The following is a 17,737-nucleotide window of genomic DNA, read 5'->3' as shown; positions in this document are numbered from 1 at the left end:
TTTTTTTTTTTTTTTTTTTTTTTTTTGGTCTGTTTCAGAAAAGCTTTTCACATACAGTGATCTCACAAATAATTTATTTGAACTCATTGGTGGGTGGCGCATACATTATAGGCTGTGGTTTCATTGATATGCTCAGCCTCCCTGAGTAGATGGCATATTAAATGTTTTATTTACCCTGTGTGCTACCTGTCATCTAATCAGCTTTTGTGTTTCTGCTGCATTCTGTTTGTATTATAGCAAGAATAAGTGGTTTCATGTAAATTAAAACCACATGAAACCTTTTAAAGCCATTTTAAAACRCTAAATGGGTTTGCAAATAGGTTTGTCGGACAAGGATTGGAAAAAGAGCTCTTTGCTTACCCATTTACTCTTCTGTGTGCTTGTTAGAAGTCCCCATGTGACTTTTTCAGCAAACATTGCCTCCCAGTTCTCATCTGGAATGCCAAAAGTCATTTATACTGTGCTCAAGAGCAGTTTGCATAAACAGGAGGCAGTTAACAAAGAATACAGTTGTGCAATTGCAAAGGTTATTTCATAAATTACAACACAGATGAACAATAAAGTCAAGACATGCAGCCCTATGATGTTTTCYTGCTTGCCTGGAGCATAAAAGCATGTTGGCTTGACAGTTTCTCTGCCTTTATTGACTATTGTTGCCAATATGGATGATTGTGGTCCTTTCACAGTGAATCATTTTGTTTCTTACAGGTCGATCGTATCATATTCTGCGTGTTTTTGGAGGTTGACTACAAAATTTTCAAGAAGAAAATGGGCGAAATTTTCCCTCTAGGTAGGTATAGTAATCAAGTACCATTGACTTTAAAAAAGAAAGCAGCAAAAAGATGACAGTGGGCATCTTTTCTTCTTTCCAAAGCCAAATATTGAAATGTGAACTTTCTTTAAAGACCAGCTGCACATAGGAACTTTGATCCTGGACAAATGCAGACATTTAAAATTTGTGAACCATTAAAACTACTTGTGATACTGCTTTTGTATGCTCAGTACAGCTAATTCCTTCATTCCATGCTGTATCCATATCTCTTCCCAGAACTTTGTGTATGGTGGTGTTTCTCTTGAGTAAAGAAGAAAATGATTTGCACTAATGTATATAGATCCTAGTGTATATTGCTTTTCCATACACTTTGTACATGCTTTTGTCTTTCATTAGAAATGCTGGTCGAGTTTCTTCAGGTCTGAAAAGATACCACAGGGGTTAGAGCCCAACTGTGTCTGAATGAGGACTTTAAACTTGAGCTGTCCCTGGGCAAGAATTAATGGGAGAAAGATGGCTCTCACTGGAACACTTGGGAAATGTTAGCCATTCATCTTGGATTTCACGCAGGAGGTTGCTTTCTAGATTTAAGGAAACCTGGTGGATAGTAAAATTTGTTAATCCCCCTCCTCCTATAAKCCTGTGATTTATTTTTGTCATACATCATTAGAAATCTGTGCTCCATGATTTTATCTACCCTAAAACTCCTCCCATTTTATTTTGCTTTGAGCTGACATCAGTCTATGTGTGAAAAGATCCAGATTAAAATATTTTGTTTTATCACCCAATACTCCCCATGCTGTCTATCTAGTGGAAATGGTCCTGGGGTAATAGGAAGCAGAGCTTTGGTGTGTTCAGAGTCCCGATAATTTTACAGCTCTGTGTTGTCACTGTATTCACAGTGGTTTTTTCCTCTCACTTTTTGTCTGGTAGCATGGAAATAGTGATATTTTTGTCTCATCTCACTAGAACAAAGCTTTTTTGTAGATGACTTTGTAATTGCCAGTTTGGAATGATTGGCAGCCGAAACTTAAAGACCTATTGAATAATTCAGGTAGCATCGAATGATGTCTAACCACTTAATGTTTTTGTCTGGACCACACTGAACATGCCTTGCAAAAAGCTGCATTCATGTCTAATCCATTCATTGTGTGATTTTATTTTTTTGTCAGCATACTCAACCCAAAGGATAGAGTGGCAGTACCCTGCCTACTGTTGCTGGCTCTGTCTCTGCCCTTCAGATTAAGTGAGAGAAGAATACAGCATCAGTTTGTCAACAAATAAAGAGTAGTAATGCTCACTTTCATCGTTAAGGCCTTTGAAATTGTGGTTTAAAGCCTGGTATTGTTTCTATAAATGTAAAACCCACTTGGGTTTGAAAGTCTGAGAGAAAAGAAGATGCTTCAGAGCTGTGGCATGACAAGCCAAAAGGCAGAAAGAGAGAAAAATGTAAGATTTATTTCATTCGGGCTTTTTTTAAACCCTGGCATTGTTGTACTCCTGTCTACAAAGAACCTGTGAGGCTGGGTCTCATGTTACAGAAAAATATATAGTTACATCACACCACCATTATGTGGATGATCAGCCATGCTATAGTTTTGAAAGTATGTTTATTCTCATGCATGTACAGGTTTTGTGATTTTTTTTTTTTCTCAAATTAAAATTGGGATTTTGATATGTGACCATAGAGACATGGCCATGGTAGGGACCCTCTAAATCCAGTGGTTTTTATATGTGGCTGTGGCAAAAGATTCATCCAAAGTTTACRACTGTCCAGAGAAAGTTTAGTTCTCAGCATCCATAATTTGGTATAGATTATTAAAATACCTTAGGATTCATTTTCATGGACTCCTCACTGCAATTTTCTCATAACTAATGATTCTGGTTTTGATATGCCTAATGTTACTGGGCATCTACTGGTGAGCCAGAGCCTTAAAAGGAAGCAGTAGAGCATCTGGTTTTCTGCACAGAGGACTTAGATAACATGGCTCTATGTCAAGGAGTTAGCACCTGCGTCTACCTTTGGAAGTAAATTCCTGATATTTTGACTGTGGAAGAAATAAATTAAGCTGGTGCTTTTGTTTTGGTTTAAAGTGAATCTATTAATTTAGTCAAATGAMAGTCTTTAAGGATAGGCTTGCCCTAAATTTAAATTGATAGAACACTATCTAAACACTCAGAAGAGAGAATGACACTGAGGTGTTGCTTTAAGCTTAGAGAAAAAACATCAAGGCATTTTAAATGTGTGTCTTACATTCAGAAACAGCATGAAATATATGTGTTTTAATGCATGTGGACAAAAATGCTTAGAAAGATGAATATATTCATGGAGTTATACACATAAATAGTTATTACTTTAAAACAAGTGCATTAATAAATCCGAAAAGACGTGCAAGTGCTTGAGCTAGTCAAGTGATAATGAAATGAAGCTAGAATTACACCTCAGTGCATTAAAGTGGAATATAGATATAGGGAAATTGTTCCATTAGTTGAACATATCATTAGGCCAATTTTGCAAGTGGAATGCCAAAGAAATTAGTCAAGTAATAATATTGATATTAAGACAACTGCTGAGAGCCTTGTCATTTTCAAACTTTAAATACATAGGGGGAAGAGACAGATTTTAAAGTAATGTCATGTATTAGCAGTGTAGTAAAGTTATTCAGTAACAGAGCAATTGTAACTGATCCAGCATTTCTGATTCAATCTCAGCAGCCTTTAGAGAACCTCAGCCAGAGCCAGCGTSCTCCAAGGGGGAGCAAAGCACCACTCATCTTTAACTCAGACACAAGTTCTCATGCCAGTGTTGTCCAGAAAAGTCCTGGTTTGGTTAAGTAAAGGGTCCTGGTCCAGGCAGAATTTTCTGTTGATCATCTGGGGTTTTGCTGAGAAGGTTTTGTATATTCTAGTAGGAAAAAAAGCAGTAGAAAACCCAACTTTATTTGCTTAAGATACATCACTGTTTTAATATGTTAAGTGCAACAGTGATGGAATTTTTCTTTTTATGAATTGAGTCCTACCTCCTTGTGGAATGAGATAGCACATATATTCTCCTTTCACCTGTGCTGGAACATTCTCTGTGCTTAATCTTGAGAGAATGTCTTTCAGGCAAATAAAATACCCTTGCCTGCAGTTATGGCTCTTATGTGTAGTTCTTACATTGCTGGATTCATTGCTACTAATAGYATGAGTGAGGTTTCCAGGAAAGGAGCTGCTACTCAGACCATTTTTTCYCTTGGAATGTGTTGTTTCCTCTATYAGAACTCTAAATGGAATCTAGACATTAGGCTTTACTTTCTAGCTAAGTATACATATTTATAAGACTTACCAGAAAATAGAATCCCCCTCAAAAAGCTGGATTTGCCAGCATTTACCTTGGAGTCATACATACTTSTAGGATTCTGTACATAGGAGAAAAATTAAGACTATTTGTAAACAGTTGCCAGCTGGAGGCAATGATACTTTTTTTTCCTTTCCTCCTTTATTCTGTGTACACAAAGATACTTAATAGGTCAGACAGATAATCTTGTAAGGACCTTTGGCAAATGCTGCTTTTTCATGGTGACTGTCGGATAGTATAAACAGTTTATCTTCAATTGTAATGCTTAAAGTATTTCTAAATCTACCATGTGTTATCAGTGGATTGGAGAGCAGAAACACTTTCTCTGAAAATGTTCTTTAGACAAAAAAAATGCTATAAAATGGATGTCCTGTGAAGCTGCATCATCCAAGGTTGTATTACTTCTTGCTAATTTAAACAGAATAACAGAATTACTTCGCTAAAACATTGCAAAAATTTTTGAAGAAAGGATGTTTGCACTTTTATTAGGCCAGTTGATGGATGGCAGGGGCATGCTATTGGACTCATGTCCTTTCAGAGCTAATGAAAGGATGCTGAGCCCAAGAGCTTTTTCTTTTTTCCTTTTTTTTGTTGTCTTTTTTGAGCCATATCAGTTGGTGTTAGGAAAAAGAGAGAGATATTGCTTCATCTTGAGAAAACTTTCTCTTCCCTCTGTTCCAAGTTATGATGTTTAATGCATTTTCTGCTTTCATCCTGGCTGATGAAAACAGTTTCTCCTACCCAAACCATATGGATAAGAGCTACTGCCTTCTAATAATTCACTTATTACTTCAGGAGGATGCACAGCATCCTGCTTGTGCATAAAATGTGCAAATATATTACAATTGCAGAGGAAATTCATTGTTAAGAGATCTCCCAGGCTCGGAATCAAATTGGAAACTGTCTAAATGGCTGAATGAAGGGCTTTGTATTAAAAAGGCCAATCCCTGCACTAATACGTGAGTGAACTAATAAACAGATGCTGTAATTTCTGGACTGGTATTGAGAGGTATCGCTCTCTCCTCGCTATGGCAGACTGCACTGGGGCTGAAACAGCCCTCTGCATGAGCAAAGGAGCTGTAAGTTAGCCCTTAGCAAGTAATCCAGTATCAAATGGGTAATTCATCTGATAAATTTAGCTTCTGTATTTGCATTTGCAGCCTTCATGAGCTAATTTGTTACTGTAATTCATCACCTGAATGTATTGCACAAAATATTTTTCATGGGCTCTATTTTACTCRGTGGAGAGGTGCCAAACAGTTTACTGGAAGTGTCCAAGATCCTTTATGGGAGGTTTCACCTGGGCAGTGATTTTGCCTCATTAGTCACAAGGTTTTCCTTCTGGTTCAGGCTGGTGTGCAAACTGGGGCTTGGGGCCCACAGGAATGTCCCTTGGGGAGTAAGATTTGGGGGAGTTTGATATCCCTTTGGCTTTCTCCTGATTATCAACAAGGGCCATGCTGAAGGTTTTGGTTGCAGCTGCTTTCCCTGTCCCCGTGCAGGTTTTCCAAGTTGTCTTTACAGATGATGCACAGGGTGAAACTGGAAGCAGTTAGACCATGGTCGTCTTCTCTTCACTGTTTTCCCTTACAAAGCTTGCAAGGTGCTGTTTGCTGTCTTCCTTCCCCGACCCCATAGTTCCAATGCAGCTCTTGTACTGGGTTGCTTAGAGGACTTTCTAATTTTCTTGCCTCGTGAAACTTTTGTCTTCTCCACTGGAGATTCTGCATGGCTTTTCAGATGGTGACTGTGCCATGGCCTTTCCTTTCCAGGGCTGTGTGTTGAGCCATTGAGAATGTACCCCTCAGTATTTATGCAGTCACAGCCATCCAGCATGCTCTGGACCCCATTCCAGCATTTAATATTCCCCTCAGATTTTCAGTCTTGTAGGATTCTTGTGTTGAGACAGAGACAAGTGAGGATTTTTTGGGAGGGTGGAAGGCAGAAGGCAACAGTGGGTTTGGAGAAGCTGTGGCATATTGATATTTTTATGAGGGTGCAAAATGCTTTCTGCATCCCTTTGAACTGTCTTTATATTGGAAGATTTYATACTCAGATGGCTCATGCAAGGCTCCTTGTTAAAAGAATTMATTCAAAATGGTTTCCAAGGAAGCCCTGCCCATCTGGGGGASCTGGAGGAGCCTATGCACTAAAATAGGATGTTGGCTTTGCTCTATTTCTCTCCCAAAGATCCTAATAAACTACCCTCCAGTGTAAATAGGATGCTGCAAAAATTGTTCTCAATCCAAAAGTTTAAAATAGCCACAGTATTTAAAATACCGTCCATTTCAAAATGTGTCTGAAAAAAACTTACCTCAGAAAATCTCAAGATTACTTAAAGCTAATTGTGTTTAGATGACTGTAAACCAAAATTTTTCTATGAATTTTTGTCTTTATTTGCCCTGGTAAAGATTGTGCAAGTCCTACCATTCATTAGGTCCATTTTGGCAGTTTCTCAGTGCAGTGCAGGAGGGTGATCAAGCAGCAGCTCAGGATTGATGCTTGGGGGACAGAGCACATCACTGATGGTTCAGATATTTGTTTTCAGCATTTTAGGGGATATGCAGATCAAAAAAGGGTTCCTAGCACCTTCTAATATGGCAGTGGGTTTCCATTACACCCCCTCCCCCCAAAAAAAAAAATATAAAAAGGATAGTTTTCCATTTCCTTTTGAATAATAATAAAACTTTCTGGTATGATTCCATCAGAATTATTCCCTGTCCAACTAATGAAAGAGATTTGCTCTAAACTTTGCGAGTTGCAAGTATTGGTCACCTAAAAACATGGTTTGGTAGAGGCTTGTGATACTGTCTGCATTATGGTCTGGAAAACCATTTGCCTCCCCATTCCTGATGGCAGGAATGTCACAGCTTGGAACAGGGCATGGATCAACAATGGGACCATAACCTATAAAAGGGCTGCTGTCAGGAGTTTTTGCTTTGCTAAATGGAGCCTCATCTTTGCTTCTTTGCATCTTGTAGATGTTCTTCTTGTCYCCTTTTGTGCAGGCTCTGACAACAGAGCCTGCAATCGATCCAGAAATCTGGGAGAATGGCTGTTTCCATGTCAGTGCAATGACAACTATTAATCCTCATGGACTATGTGTAACTTCAGGCTCACAAAGAGACTGGAACAGGGAAGTGTGTTGGTGTTCTCTTCAGTACTCAGCCCTTTACGTGGATGCCTGGCACCAGAAAACAAACAAGCAGCTTTTTCTGTTTAATATGTTACGTGAATTCATAAGTAATCAGGAATCTTTTCTTCCTGCTCTGTTGGGTATTGTGGCATCTCATGTAAAGCATTCCAAATGCATTTTATGTCATCATCAAAAACTTCCTGTCCTCTCAGGGCACATTTTCCCAAGTGACTTCATATGCTCAACTGCTTCTTCTTTCCAAGGATGTGGTTAAATTTGGGTTTTTCTCATTTGATTGCCTCTGCTGAACATTAYTGAAGAGATGTTGTTAGAAGCTTGTATTTGCAAATGTATCACCRTATGCAAARCATGCCATTTTGTRTGTGRCTACTAGATTAGCATCCAATTTAGMACTTGTGTGAACAAAACCTTTTTCAGTATTTTGAGGCTGAGAGGAAATAAGGCATATGTTATTTTTTAAAACTTGATACCTGTTTGCCCAAGGAGGTGCTTGTTCCTTTTTTTTAGGTGGAAGCATTTGGGAATTAGAAATCCCAATCTGATCCTGGTGTGAGCACTGTTTCCTCAATGTCGTGACAAAAAAAAAAAACAAAACAAAAAGAAACAAACAGTGGCTAACTTAGGAGATTGGTGCTAAGGATTTCTATTTGATATGGCTTCAAAAGTCACAAACACATTCTGCATTCCATGAGGCTCTGGTGTGGTGGGACTGGTGYAACCAAGCAACACAGGAAGGAAATCGGTGCTACTGCTGCAGTATGGCCRTGATGTACAGAGTGTATCAGTGGAAATTTCTTTCTACTCAGACTAAAAAATTTAATTCGACTTGCTCAGTATCAGGTGGAGGTTTATATAGTGCCTGCTTCTCTGTATGCAGGATTGCATGATTAAAGGATAGAAATGTTCAGAACCAAAAGAAGTCCTATTTTTACTTCCAAAGCAGAAGAATTCACTTTGTTAAGGATCTTTTTGTTTTTATTTTTTTCTTTTTTTTTTTTTTTCCCTTCATTTTAGGAGCACTGAGGATGAGGGAAAGTTTTATAAGTTTACTGAGAGAGGAGAAAAGAGTCAGGCCTGTTTTAGTTGATCTCATCTACCAGAGATTTCCAAACCTGCTTTTCCTCAAAGAAAATACTGCGTTTTTTTTGGTGCTATTTTCTCTTACATCTTACATCTTACATCTCTTATTTCCCCAGTGGATAACTGAGTTAGAGGAATCAAAACAACCAAAAGAGCTTTGTGAGAATCATGGGTTATTGCAAACCTCATGTACAYTTAGGCTTCAAGAAACTTTCTTGTGTGGCTCACTGTGCTACAGCATTGACTCTTTTGCTGAGGTGGACATAAAGCCTTGTACACTCTTGTGTCCTTTTGGGTATCAGCAGTGGTTGTAAGCTACCAAAAGAAGTGATTTTCAGTTACTAGGGATTGTAAATAGATATGAGATATGATTATAAATCTCCCTAAGGCTGTGAAGGTGATCATGCAGTTGGGTGGTTGAGGTTTTGGGTTAAAATTTTGGAAAGGCAGATGTGGGAGAGAGCAGTATGGAGAGTGAGAACATTCTTGGTCTTTTCAGGTGCTGGAAACCTGATATCATGCTTTGGATGGTTTGCATCAGGCAGGTACCCTGACTCACATTACTGGCTGCTCAAGGACTAGACAAAAATAGTTTTTCAAGACTGATCCAAAATGGGATCCATTTTCCTCAAAGTGTGAGACTGTGCTGCTTCTCCTCTGTTATCCCAGTGGAAACTGAGCAGATCATGGAATACATACTAGGGAAATGCTTGCTAGTAGGAACTTTTTGGGCCAGACCCCTATTTTTGCACAGCAAATAAGTTCAAGAGGATGGCTGCAGATCTTAGTGCTGAAATTTTGGGGGTTTTATTTTGGTTTGGGTTTTTATTTTAAGACATCAACAGTATGATCACCAATTTGTCATTTCTGCCTCCTGTACAACTCTGCTCATCTCAYTGCTCTGTTTGCCATGGCGTGTTCATATAAGCTGCAGAGGAGGAGCAGGCTGAGACATGTAGGTTGACTGGATRTAGGGAAACATCTGGAAATAAGGAGCTGCAGAAAATGCTGTGAGAAGATAAAAATCTTGAAGGATGTGACTAGGAAAGGTTAGAAGAGGGTCAGGGAGGAGCCAGCATCATGCAGTGCTCTTGGAGGGTGGTGACAGCCCAGGATGCAGGACCTGAACACAGATGAAGCAGCAGCAGCCTCCTGCAGCACGGAGCTGCSTCTCATTTAAGAGCTTTTTAAAGAACACACAGTTAAAAATAAAAAATGTTTGTGCAGCGCTGGCTCTCTGCATGCTAACATGAAGGAGAATGCAAATGGAAGTGTGAGCAACAAGGAGGAGGTGGTTTAATGGCTTTGGGGATTAGCAGCRGTGTTTAGAGCCTTTCACCTCTCTGTACCTAACATAAATCTTCAACACAGATTGATGGTTTTAGCCATTAAGCCATGTGTTTGCTTGTATGCCACAACTAGGGAGACAGGGAAACAACCTGAGCAGYAAGGCAAAAAGCAAAAACAAAAGCATCTGACAGAAGGCAGCATTCCCTTCTGCAGTGTCAGTAAGAGCAGATATGATGTAATTATTCCATTTTCCAAACTTGTCAGATAACAAGGCAGTGAAAGAGCCTCAGGCATCACTTGGTACAGGACCCCACCAGATCATGTGTGGCTCGTGTGGTTTACACAAAGGGCTGTGCTCTCAGCAGCTTGCTCCCAAATATAAAACTCTCTGATCTTTAGAGATATAGTTACCCCGGGGAGCCTAGGAGTTCGAGGGARACTTTCAATCATAGGTTGTCTTCCAACTGTAAATTGTTTTGTACTCGAGTGGAAACTGTTCTCCACACATCATCCATCTAACACCTTAATTTTGTGTACTGTAACTCAATTTATAAACTGGAAAATTTTGCACTGTGACCCATATGACACATTTTAGATTAGAAGGTTTTCTTGTATCCTAAGCCTTCTAAAGGTGATTTTTCTTGGGGATGGCTGACCCTTTCTGGTAGTCACTGTCAGCTTTCCTCTCACTCCAGATTGCAAGGTCAGTCATTCCTTTTCTAGCAAGGTCATCTTGGTAGAACTTCCCAAAATCAGAGCTCTAATGGGGAAGCCATGTGAAAGGTCATTATTCTGCTTCTCCAGCCAGAGGAATAACTGAGTGTGGGTAGATGTGTGCACATACTAGAGCACGTTTTGCTAGTCAATTATTTTCCAACCACTCTCAAGTGAGGGTGAGAAGTACAGAGGATCTCACCTTTGGTCTTTCCAGTGCAGGAGTTTGGACAAGAAATATTGACAACATGTCTTTGAGGAAGTGTTTCCTGCTGTCAATGATTCACTCATGTTATTCTGTGGCTGTGTCGAGTTTTGCTTTGGGATTGACTCTCTGTGGTGCATATTTCAAACCAAAACAAGTCTTTCAAAGGCTTCTTCTAGRTGGAGTAAGAAAATAACATAGGGAAAATTTTTAAAAGGAACAAAAACTCACTAAACAAAACTAGATAKCAAAATCTAACAAATCTAAGTTATGGTAATCTTGGCACTGATTTTAACTTTCTATTAGTCACGTAGAGCTTCAGTAAAAAAACATYTTTACTTCTTCACAACCAGTGACCAAGAAACTGTCCTTAATACCTTTTTTTTCCACGGGGTAATTGAATGCATTTTGGCTATAGACTTCTAAACCACTGKTTTTTGTCTCAAATAATTGGTTTTGGCATAGAGCTCTGTCAGGTAAACATGGTGTTTATCACTTCAGTCAGCCATACCAAGGTCAGTGAAAGGGAATGTTTTATATTTAACAGGGAAACGCTTCCACCAGATGGATTARTAGTGTGAGAATAATAATTACAGACACATGAAGTGGCTGGGGATTGCTGTCAAATAAAGTGAAACACAGATTCATATCTAGATTGGGGTAAATTTTTCAAAGGCACCACARTGACTCAGAGATCACCTCAGCAAGTGATTGGGAGACCAACTTCCATTTTCAGAAACGATGTGGAGGCTTCACTGCCTTTCAGCAAGCCTTAGGTTCCTTTTCCCAGAAAAAGAAAAAAGAAAACCACCCAGCCTTTAATTCACAATTAGTTCACAAAAGCAGTCTTTGCCTCTTCATAATTATATTGCATAATGACTTGCCTACTTTTTAATAACATCAGATTTCTTGTCTATGTCTATTATCACAAGCTTAGAAGCTATTCTGTTGCTTTGGGAATTTCATATTCCAAGTCACTTACAGAACTATAATTAAGAACTTCCACAGAAGACCAGGTGATATATGTATGTTAAGATATTATATTCTGCTGATTTAGTGTCAAGTCTTAGATTTATTGGAAATTTTATCATGCTGGTTTYATTATAAATGCTTCCATGGAAAGAACATGTTATTGGAAACTGAATAATTAATAATCTCTCTGTTAATCAAACGTTCTCTGAGCAGTTTGTTGAAGAATAGTAAAACTCCAATTGAAAATCCTGACTCTGTTGAAGCCAATGAGAGAATTCCCATGGACTTTAACCGGATTCTTCATTTTCATCTTAAAAATTACTTGTCAAAGCTTCTTAAGGTTGTGTGTACAAATTTATATTTGTACARGAGAGGCTTATGTGCCTTTTTCACCTCCAAAACAACTGTTTGAAGAATATGGAAAAAGGAAGTAAAACATGCAGTCCTTTGGGCCAGACTAAAGTGTACTCAAGAGAAATGTAATCTACTGTTGTTTAATACCTTCTGAAAGTTCTGCCCTCCAGATCATGTCTGAATGAGATGGAAAGGGGAGAAGGATGGATACAGATCCATGTGCTGAAGATTCAGAAGCACGAAAATTCTCACACTCATGACTTTAATGTTTAGAATGAATTATAATTCCCAGTGAAGGCCTCTATTATTAACCAATTTTTCTGCTCRCATGCTGCTTAGAATAAAGTTTCAGGCTCTAAATCTTGATGAGAGCAGCACCTAATTTTGCTCTTAAACCAATTTGCCTGTTTSACAAATTTTTAGTAACTTCCTTATGTGATATGACTTCTGGGTAGCTAGTTCTCTTCTTGGTATAGCAAATTGTTCCAGAGAAACAAAGCAAACTAAAATTGTCAAATAAAGTAAAAGCTCTGCAGGAAAGAGAATGGAATTTCATGTTTTACCTGTCTTAATTTCCAGAATTTTCTAAATCATGCAGTTTTATTCCCTGTCTTTATTCCCTGCATTTCCTGTGTCTAGTAGTAACCARTATCAAAACCTTTCCCATCCAGCTCCAGATTTCACAGCAAAATGCTAAACAGGAGGAGGGCAATTTGAAACATGGAATATTTCATTTTAGATGTTTGCTGGTATTCCTGGTAACCTTTTACTTTCTTTAATTTTTTTTTGACAGATGATGCTAATGAAGAAGGGGGTCAGCTGAGTGAAGAGAGAGGTGAGTAAAGATTATTTTATGCTAAAATATATTAGTTCAATAAAGCATAAACCCAAACTGAAAAAATTCTATAAATTAATTGCCTTGGTCGAGATAAGCAATGCTAATCATTAATTCCCTTATTACAACAGCCATCTCTGCTTAGGGTGAACCAWCCCTGATAATAAATAGTGCATGGTAAGATTTGGCCAAGACCACTTTTTTACTGTCATCATCTCTTATGAGCCTCTGGGCAATACTTCATTGCTTTTAATCAATAGCTACTTAAACATGAAGGGGAAATAACAATTCTTCAGTCTCTTTGTAAAAAAAAAAAAGTGAATAGAGCATTTCTTCAGTCATTTGCCATTCTGAATAGTGGCAGTGATTTGTTTGCAAGGAAAACAGGAGATTAACTTTTCCACAAACTCTTAAATATATGAGCCCAAAAACAGAGGCAAAAGCTTTTGAAGCAATATGTTGACTACTTAAATTGGCAAGATTGTCCTAAAGACAAAAGGATTATGATACTGTATGAGACCACTTAATTACCTTAGAAATTAGAAATATGTGAAGAACGGTGTGCATGCATAGGTGTGAAAACACAGATATACACAGATGTGTTATATTGATGGATTGGCACATTCTTTTATGGCTTTTATTATGGATTTTATTAAATCTAATTGTAATTATCTTTTGGTGTCAAGATTACTGGATATGAACTTTTAGTAATTTTAATATAGTTAGTGTGATTGATATAGTTGTATGAACATACATAAAAGTAGAAAAAAAAGCCCGTTATCATATAACAAAATTTGCGAAAGAAAATCCTACAGTTAAATTTGCAGTATTCATCTAACTTTTCTAATTTCATTTTTTATATTTGTCTTGGCACGTGGTGTATTTTTAGAAGTCAAATTATTTTGCTTTTTTTTTGTCTTAATGTTTTTGTGGATATTATGTCAATCAAATTGGTGTGGATTTTTAAAAAAAGCATTTTCAATTAGTATTAAAAKGAAGTGCAAATCTACTTAATAGCCAATCTCTTCTTTTTTGTCTTGTATCCTTCACAGCTTCATTAATTTGGGTAAAGCTGTATAGCTGCTCTGGGAAATTATGTCTGAATTAAGTAATCTGAGGAAGATATTTCTATCTGAGGAAGATATATCTATTTCCTAGATATATATCTGTATYACACAGATCAGATTAGAGCTGCCCTCACAGGTCGAGGATGCTATGATTTTTGACAATGCATCCTTGGTTATTTCTTTATCAGTTGCAGATACTTTGAGAATCAGTGCTTTGGCTGTCAACAATCAATACCTACAGCACTAAAATTAAATATCTTTTGTGTATCCTATTTATATATGGAGTTTTTTAATGACTGTAGGATGTGTTGACTGGAACTATAAATACAAAATATAATTTTTACGTTGAGGAAAGTTTTCATTTTTGTACTCAGATTGTTATYGGTTTGGAGGATATCTGCTTTTTAGTGTTCAAAGGGGAAAATAGAAGCATAACTTCTAGTCACCACTTTCAGATATTTATTGAATAATCATTCTTCATTCCACTTGACTTTATGAGTGGTGGCTGCAGCAGATGGAGTCAACAGTTGGCACTGATATTGATGACCCTTTTTCCTTGAGCTGTCCATATCCAATCCTCTTTGGGGTGTTTTCTCCAATTCTTTTGCATTAAGGGGAAAAGAAATGCTGGATTCCTAGAGGGCCCATGTTGCAGACTACAGACATGTATAGGACATTTGGTAGAGATTTAAATCTAAATTTTACCTAAATTCCTGTGCCTCAGCTTCCTTTTGGCTGGGTGCTTCTGAGGGCCAAGATTAGGTCAAGAGAAAACACAGAGAAATACAAGGACACAAATGAGCTATAGGCTTCTTGTGTCTGTACCAATCACAGTTTGAAAAATGTAGTAGGATGATGAGGTGGAGGTTTCAGAATCACTCCTAGCTTAAATTAAAGGGGGGTAAAAAACCCTGATCCTGGTTTGGTGTCTGCTGAAGGCAGTGGAAATCTGTCCATTGGCTTCAGTGCACACCAGATTAGGTTTTAGGAATAGGCAGAAAATTAAGTGGGCGTAAGGAATAACAGATGACCAAATGGGTGTATTATTGAGTGATGGATACATGAAAAAAATAATGTTTTGTGGTTTTGCCATCCTGAAATGCAAGTATCTCATTATATGCAGAAAGGCCTTTCTTTCTTTGATTYATCTTCAAAATAAATAAGAGAATATCTCAATTACATCTGCTAGATAATATCCATTAATATCAACATTAATACTATAAAATCAACAAGGAGAAATTATCATATTGGTGAGTTTACCATGTAACATCACTGCATATATTGGATAAACTAGATAAGAAAAACATTTAAAACTAAAAATAATCCACTCTTATTAAAGATATACACTTAAATCCACTCTTCTAATGGCATTCAGTTCACAGATCCATCAGTCTGTTATTCTAATGCTGTGTCTTGTAGCAGCTGCTGAATTAATGGCACCATTTAATTTGAGATGCTTTGAGGTTATCATGTGTCATGTAGTTGCTGTTAGAATGGTGTGAGTTAAAAGGGCAGATATAKTAATAGCAGGTCTGGGCCTGTGAAGGTTTACATCTCAGCTTTGTTTTGTAAATCTTTTCCTATGTAACCTGAGACACGGATTGGTTTATTCAGTAGTCAGTCTTTCCTGAGTGGGGTTTTTTCCTTTTTTTTTCCCCCCCCTTTTTTTCCCTAATGGTAAGAAAATTTACTTATGCAGTGTGTAATGACATTATTAAGTGCTGACATAAGTCAACTGTCTTACTACTACTGTAAAGAAAAAAAAAATTGGAAAGACTCAGGAAAAACTTTCAATTCTGAATCTATATTCTCTTTCAACCTGGTCAGCTTTGGTCTCTGCCAGGTACCAGAGCCTTTTGACCTCATCTGTATATCTGTTGCCACCCTACTGTCATTCCCATCAAGTAGCTGTTCCTAATAAAGGCCCTGCTGGTTATCCTGTTTCTATCCTGAGCATCCTAATTAATCACCTATTCATTACTTAGAARCCACAGCCAGCTAAAACAGCAGGATGAAGGATCTCATTCACACTAACAAAGGAAGGCCTATTACAATCAAGATACATAAATACAGTTGGGGTTTTTTTTGCATGTTCCACTGTATGCACACCCTTGCTCTTGGAGATTGTTTTTTGAAGGGAGAATTTATCTTTTTTTCCTGAGATGTAGATAGCAATCACTTGGAACAAGGCAAATTTGGAAGTTGTGAAGGATTTTGGGAATACRTGACTTGGAGGCAGACTGGGAGATTTAAATGACTTGTTGACACTCTGAATTAGCCTATAAAGAAGAAATATTTCTCCCAGTGGTAAAGCTCATAAACCTTTTTGCACAAATGATCATAATTAGAAAAGCTTTTAATATGATCAGTTTAGACACCTGGTCAGGTTCAGAAACCTGCTCTTTTTAAAAAGAAATTTGCAGATAAAATTTCTGTAATATCTGGCTGTTTGAAAGGACATACACACTGCTGGAGAGCAGWAAGGTTAGGAGTTGTATTTTGACCATGGTAAATCTTTTGCTGTCTCTGGAATATGAGATATCTGCTGAAAAGTGAGAGCATTGGCAGGAAAAATTCTTCACAAGTATGGTTATTTTCAGDATCTCTCTTTTGTATTAAAGTTCTTGTTGAACTCTATCAGCATTGCTCCTGAGCCCCTTAAAGGGTTGAAAAATTTCTTTATTTGGCACTATTTGCCTTTAGTTTTCCCCACAGATTTTCTTGTGATTACTCCTGCCTTATTCACTACAGAAAGAAATTCATCTYAGCACTTGAAAACTCTTGTTTTCCTCAAAATACTGCGTTTGAATTTCAAATTCAGATGAGCAAACATGGTGACATGGCACGTGACATGTCCTCTACTAAGTGCTCTGAGGACAATCTACCACCTGTATCAAGCCTTGCCTCAAAGTTTGTTCTGCTGTGCTGTAACTGGCTTTATTTACTGATTTCTAAGGGCTCTTCTCTTCATGTTCTGAGCTGTATGTAGTTCTAGAAAGAAACAGAAATTTCTTCTAGTAGAAATGTATAAGAGCAATGYTCAGTTTGGCATTTTTTTCATAATGCTCTTTAATTGAAATTAAGAAAGTGAAATAGAATTTRATTACTAACATACAGATCTCCATTTTGTAATTTTTGTTAACATTTTGAATTTTTGTCCTCCCATCTTCTCAATCCATGACTCTTCTGGGTTTTATTGGGCATAAATATGGTAGAGTAACCAGTTTTCCAAGATGGTGGGCAGAGGATGTTTCTTTGTTCACTGGGCTCTATGCAAAACCAATGATTCGCTTCCTTTTTGTCTCTTGAATGAACACAATATTCTTAGAATRTCCTGAATTCAAGGGACCTTTGAGTCTAACTATCCAACAAGGATCTTTGAGTCCAACCCTCCCTTGAGCCTGCAAGCTCCCTTTTCACATCCTAACCAATTTCATACCCCCTGTTTGGAAATTGTCAGCATTTTCATTCCAGATATRTGTAACTGTGGAAGGGTAGAAGATAAAAGAGGAACATTTATGGCTCTTAGCAGACCCAAGTCTTTGATGAGAGCTGGGCATCTGTTTGTTAAAACTGTTTAAAACTCCAGCAGCATAAAGAGCAGATGATTGTGTGGGATATATGTGACAGCAGAAAAGAYCCTGGGAGTTTTTTAAACACTTAAGCAGTTTATAAAATACATGTAGATAGTTTTTATCCAGTTGTTAATTAGTTAATCAGTTTGAAGTAATAGCATGGTTCTTATTTTCTGATGGCAGCAGCAGTAAGGGTGAGTCAAGTGAGGTCATATGTCTTCCTAAATTTCCTGGTTACAAGTGGGCAAGGTTTATTTCCAGCACAAACAAAAGTATGTTTTCTTTAGGCTTCTCCTTCACCCAAGCCCTCAGTTAGCCACAAGGAGTCAGGAGTTTGACAGAAAGTCAAATGACAGAAAGTCATTTTCCCATCATG

The 17,737-nt window shown here is 37.7% G+C and overlaps 1 protein-coding gene across 1 annotated transcript in view; it reads left to right on the top strand.

The window, feature by feature from the left end:
• MACROD2 (mono-ADP ribosylhydrolase 2) overlaps positions 1–17,737 on the top strand; it is an 809,981-nt gene that overhangs the window by 736,837 nt on the left and 55,407 nt on the right. Inside the window, 2 exon segments of the mRNA XM_057369011.1 lie at positions 709–790; positions 12,678–12,719. Of these exon segments, the coding sequence (XP_057224994.1) occupies positions 709–790; positions 12,678–12,719 (124 nt within the window).

Source organism: Malurus melanocephalus, unplaced genomic scaffold (assembly GCF_030028575.1).
Source record: "Malurus melanocephalus ecotype Western Australia unplaced genomic scaffold, MMel_1.1 scaffold_101, whole genome shotgun sequence".
NCBI lineage: Eukaryota > Metazoa > Chordata > Aves > Passeriformes > Maluridae > Malurus > Malurus melanocephalus.
The sequence above is the reverse complement of the archived record's forward strand: the minus strand, read 5'-3'. Positions and strand labels throughout refer to the sequence as shown.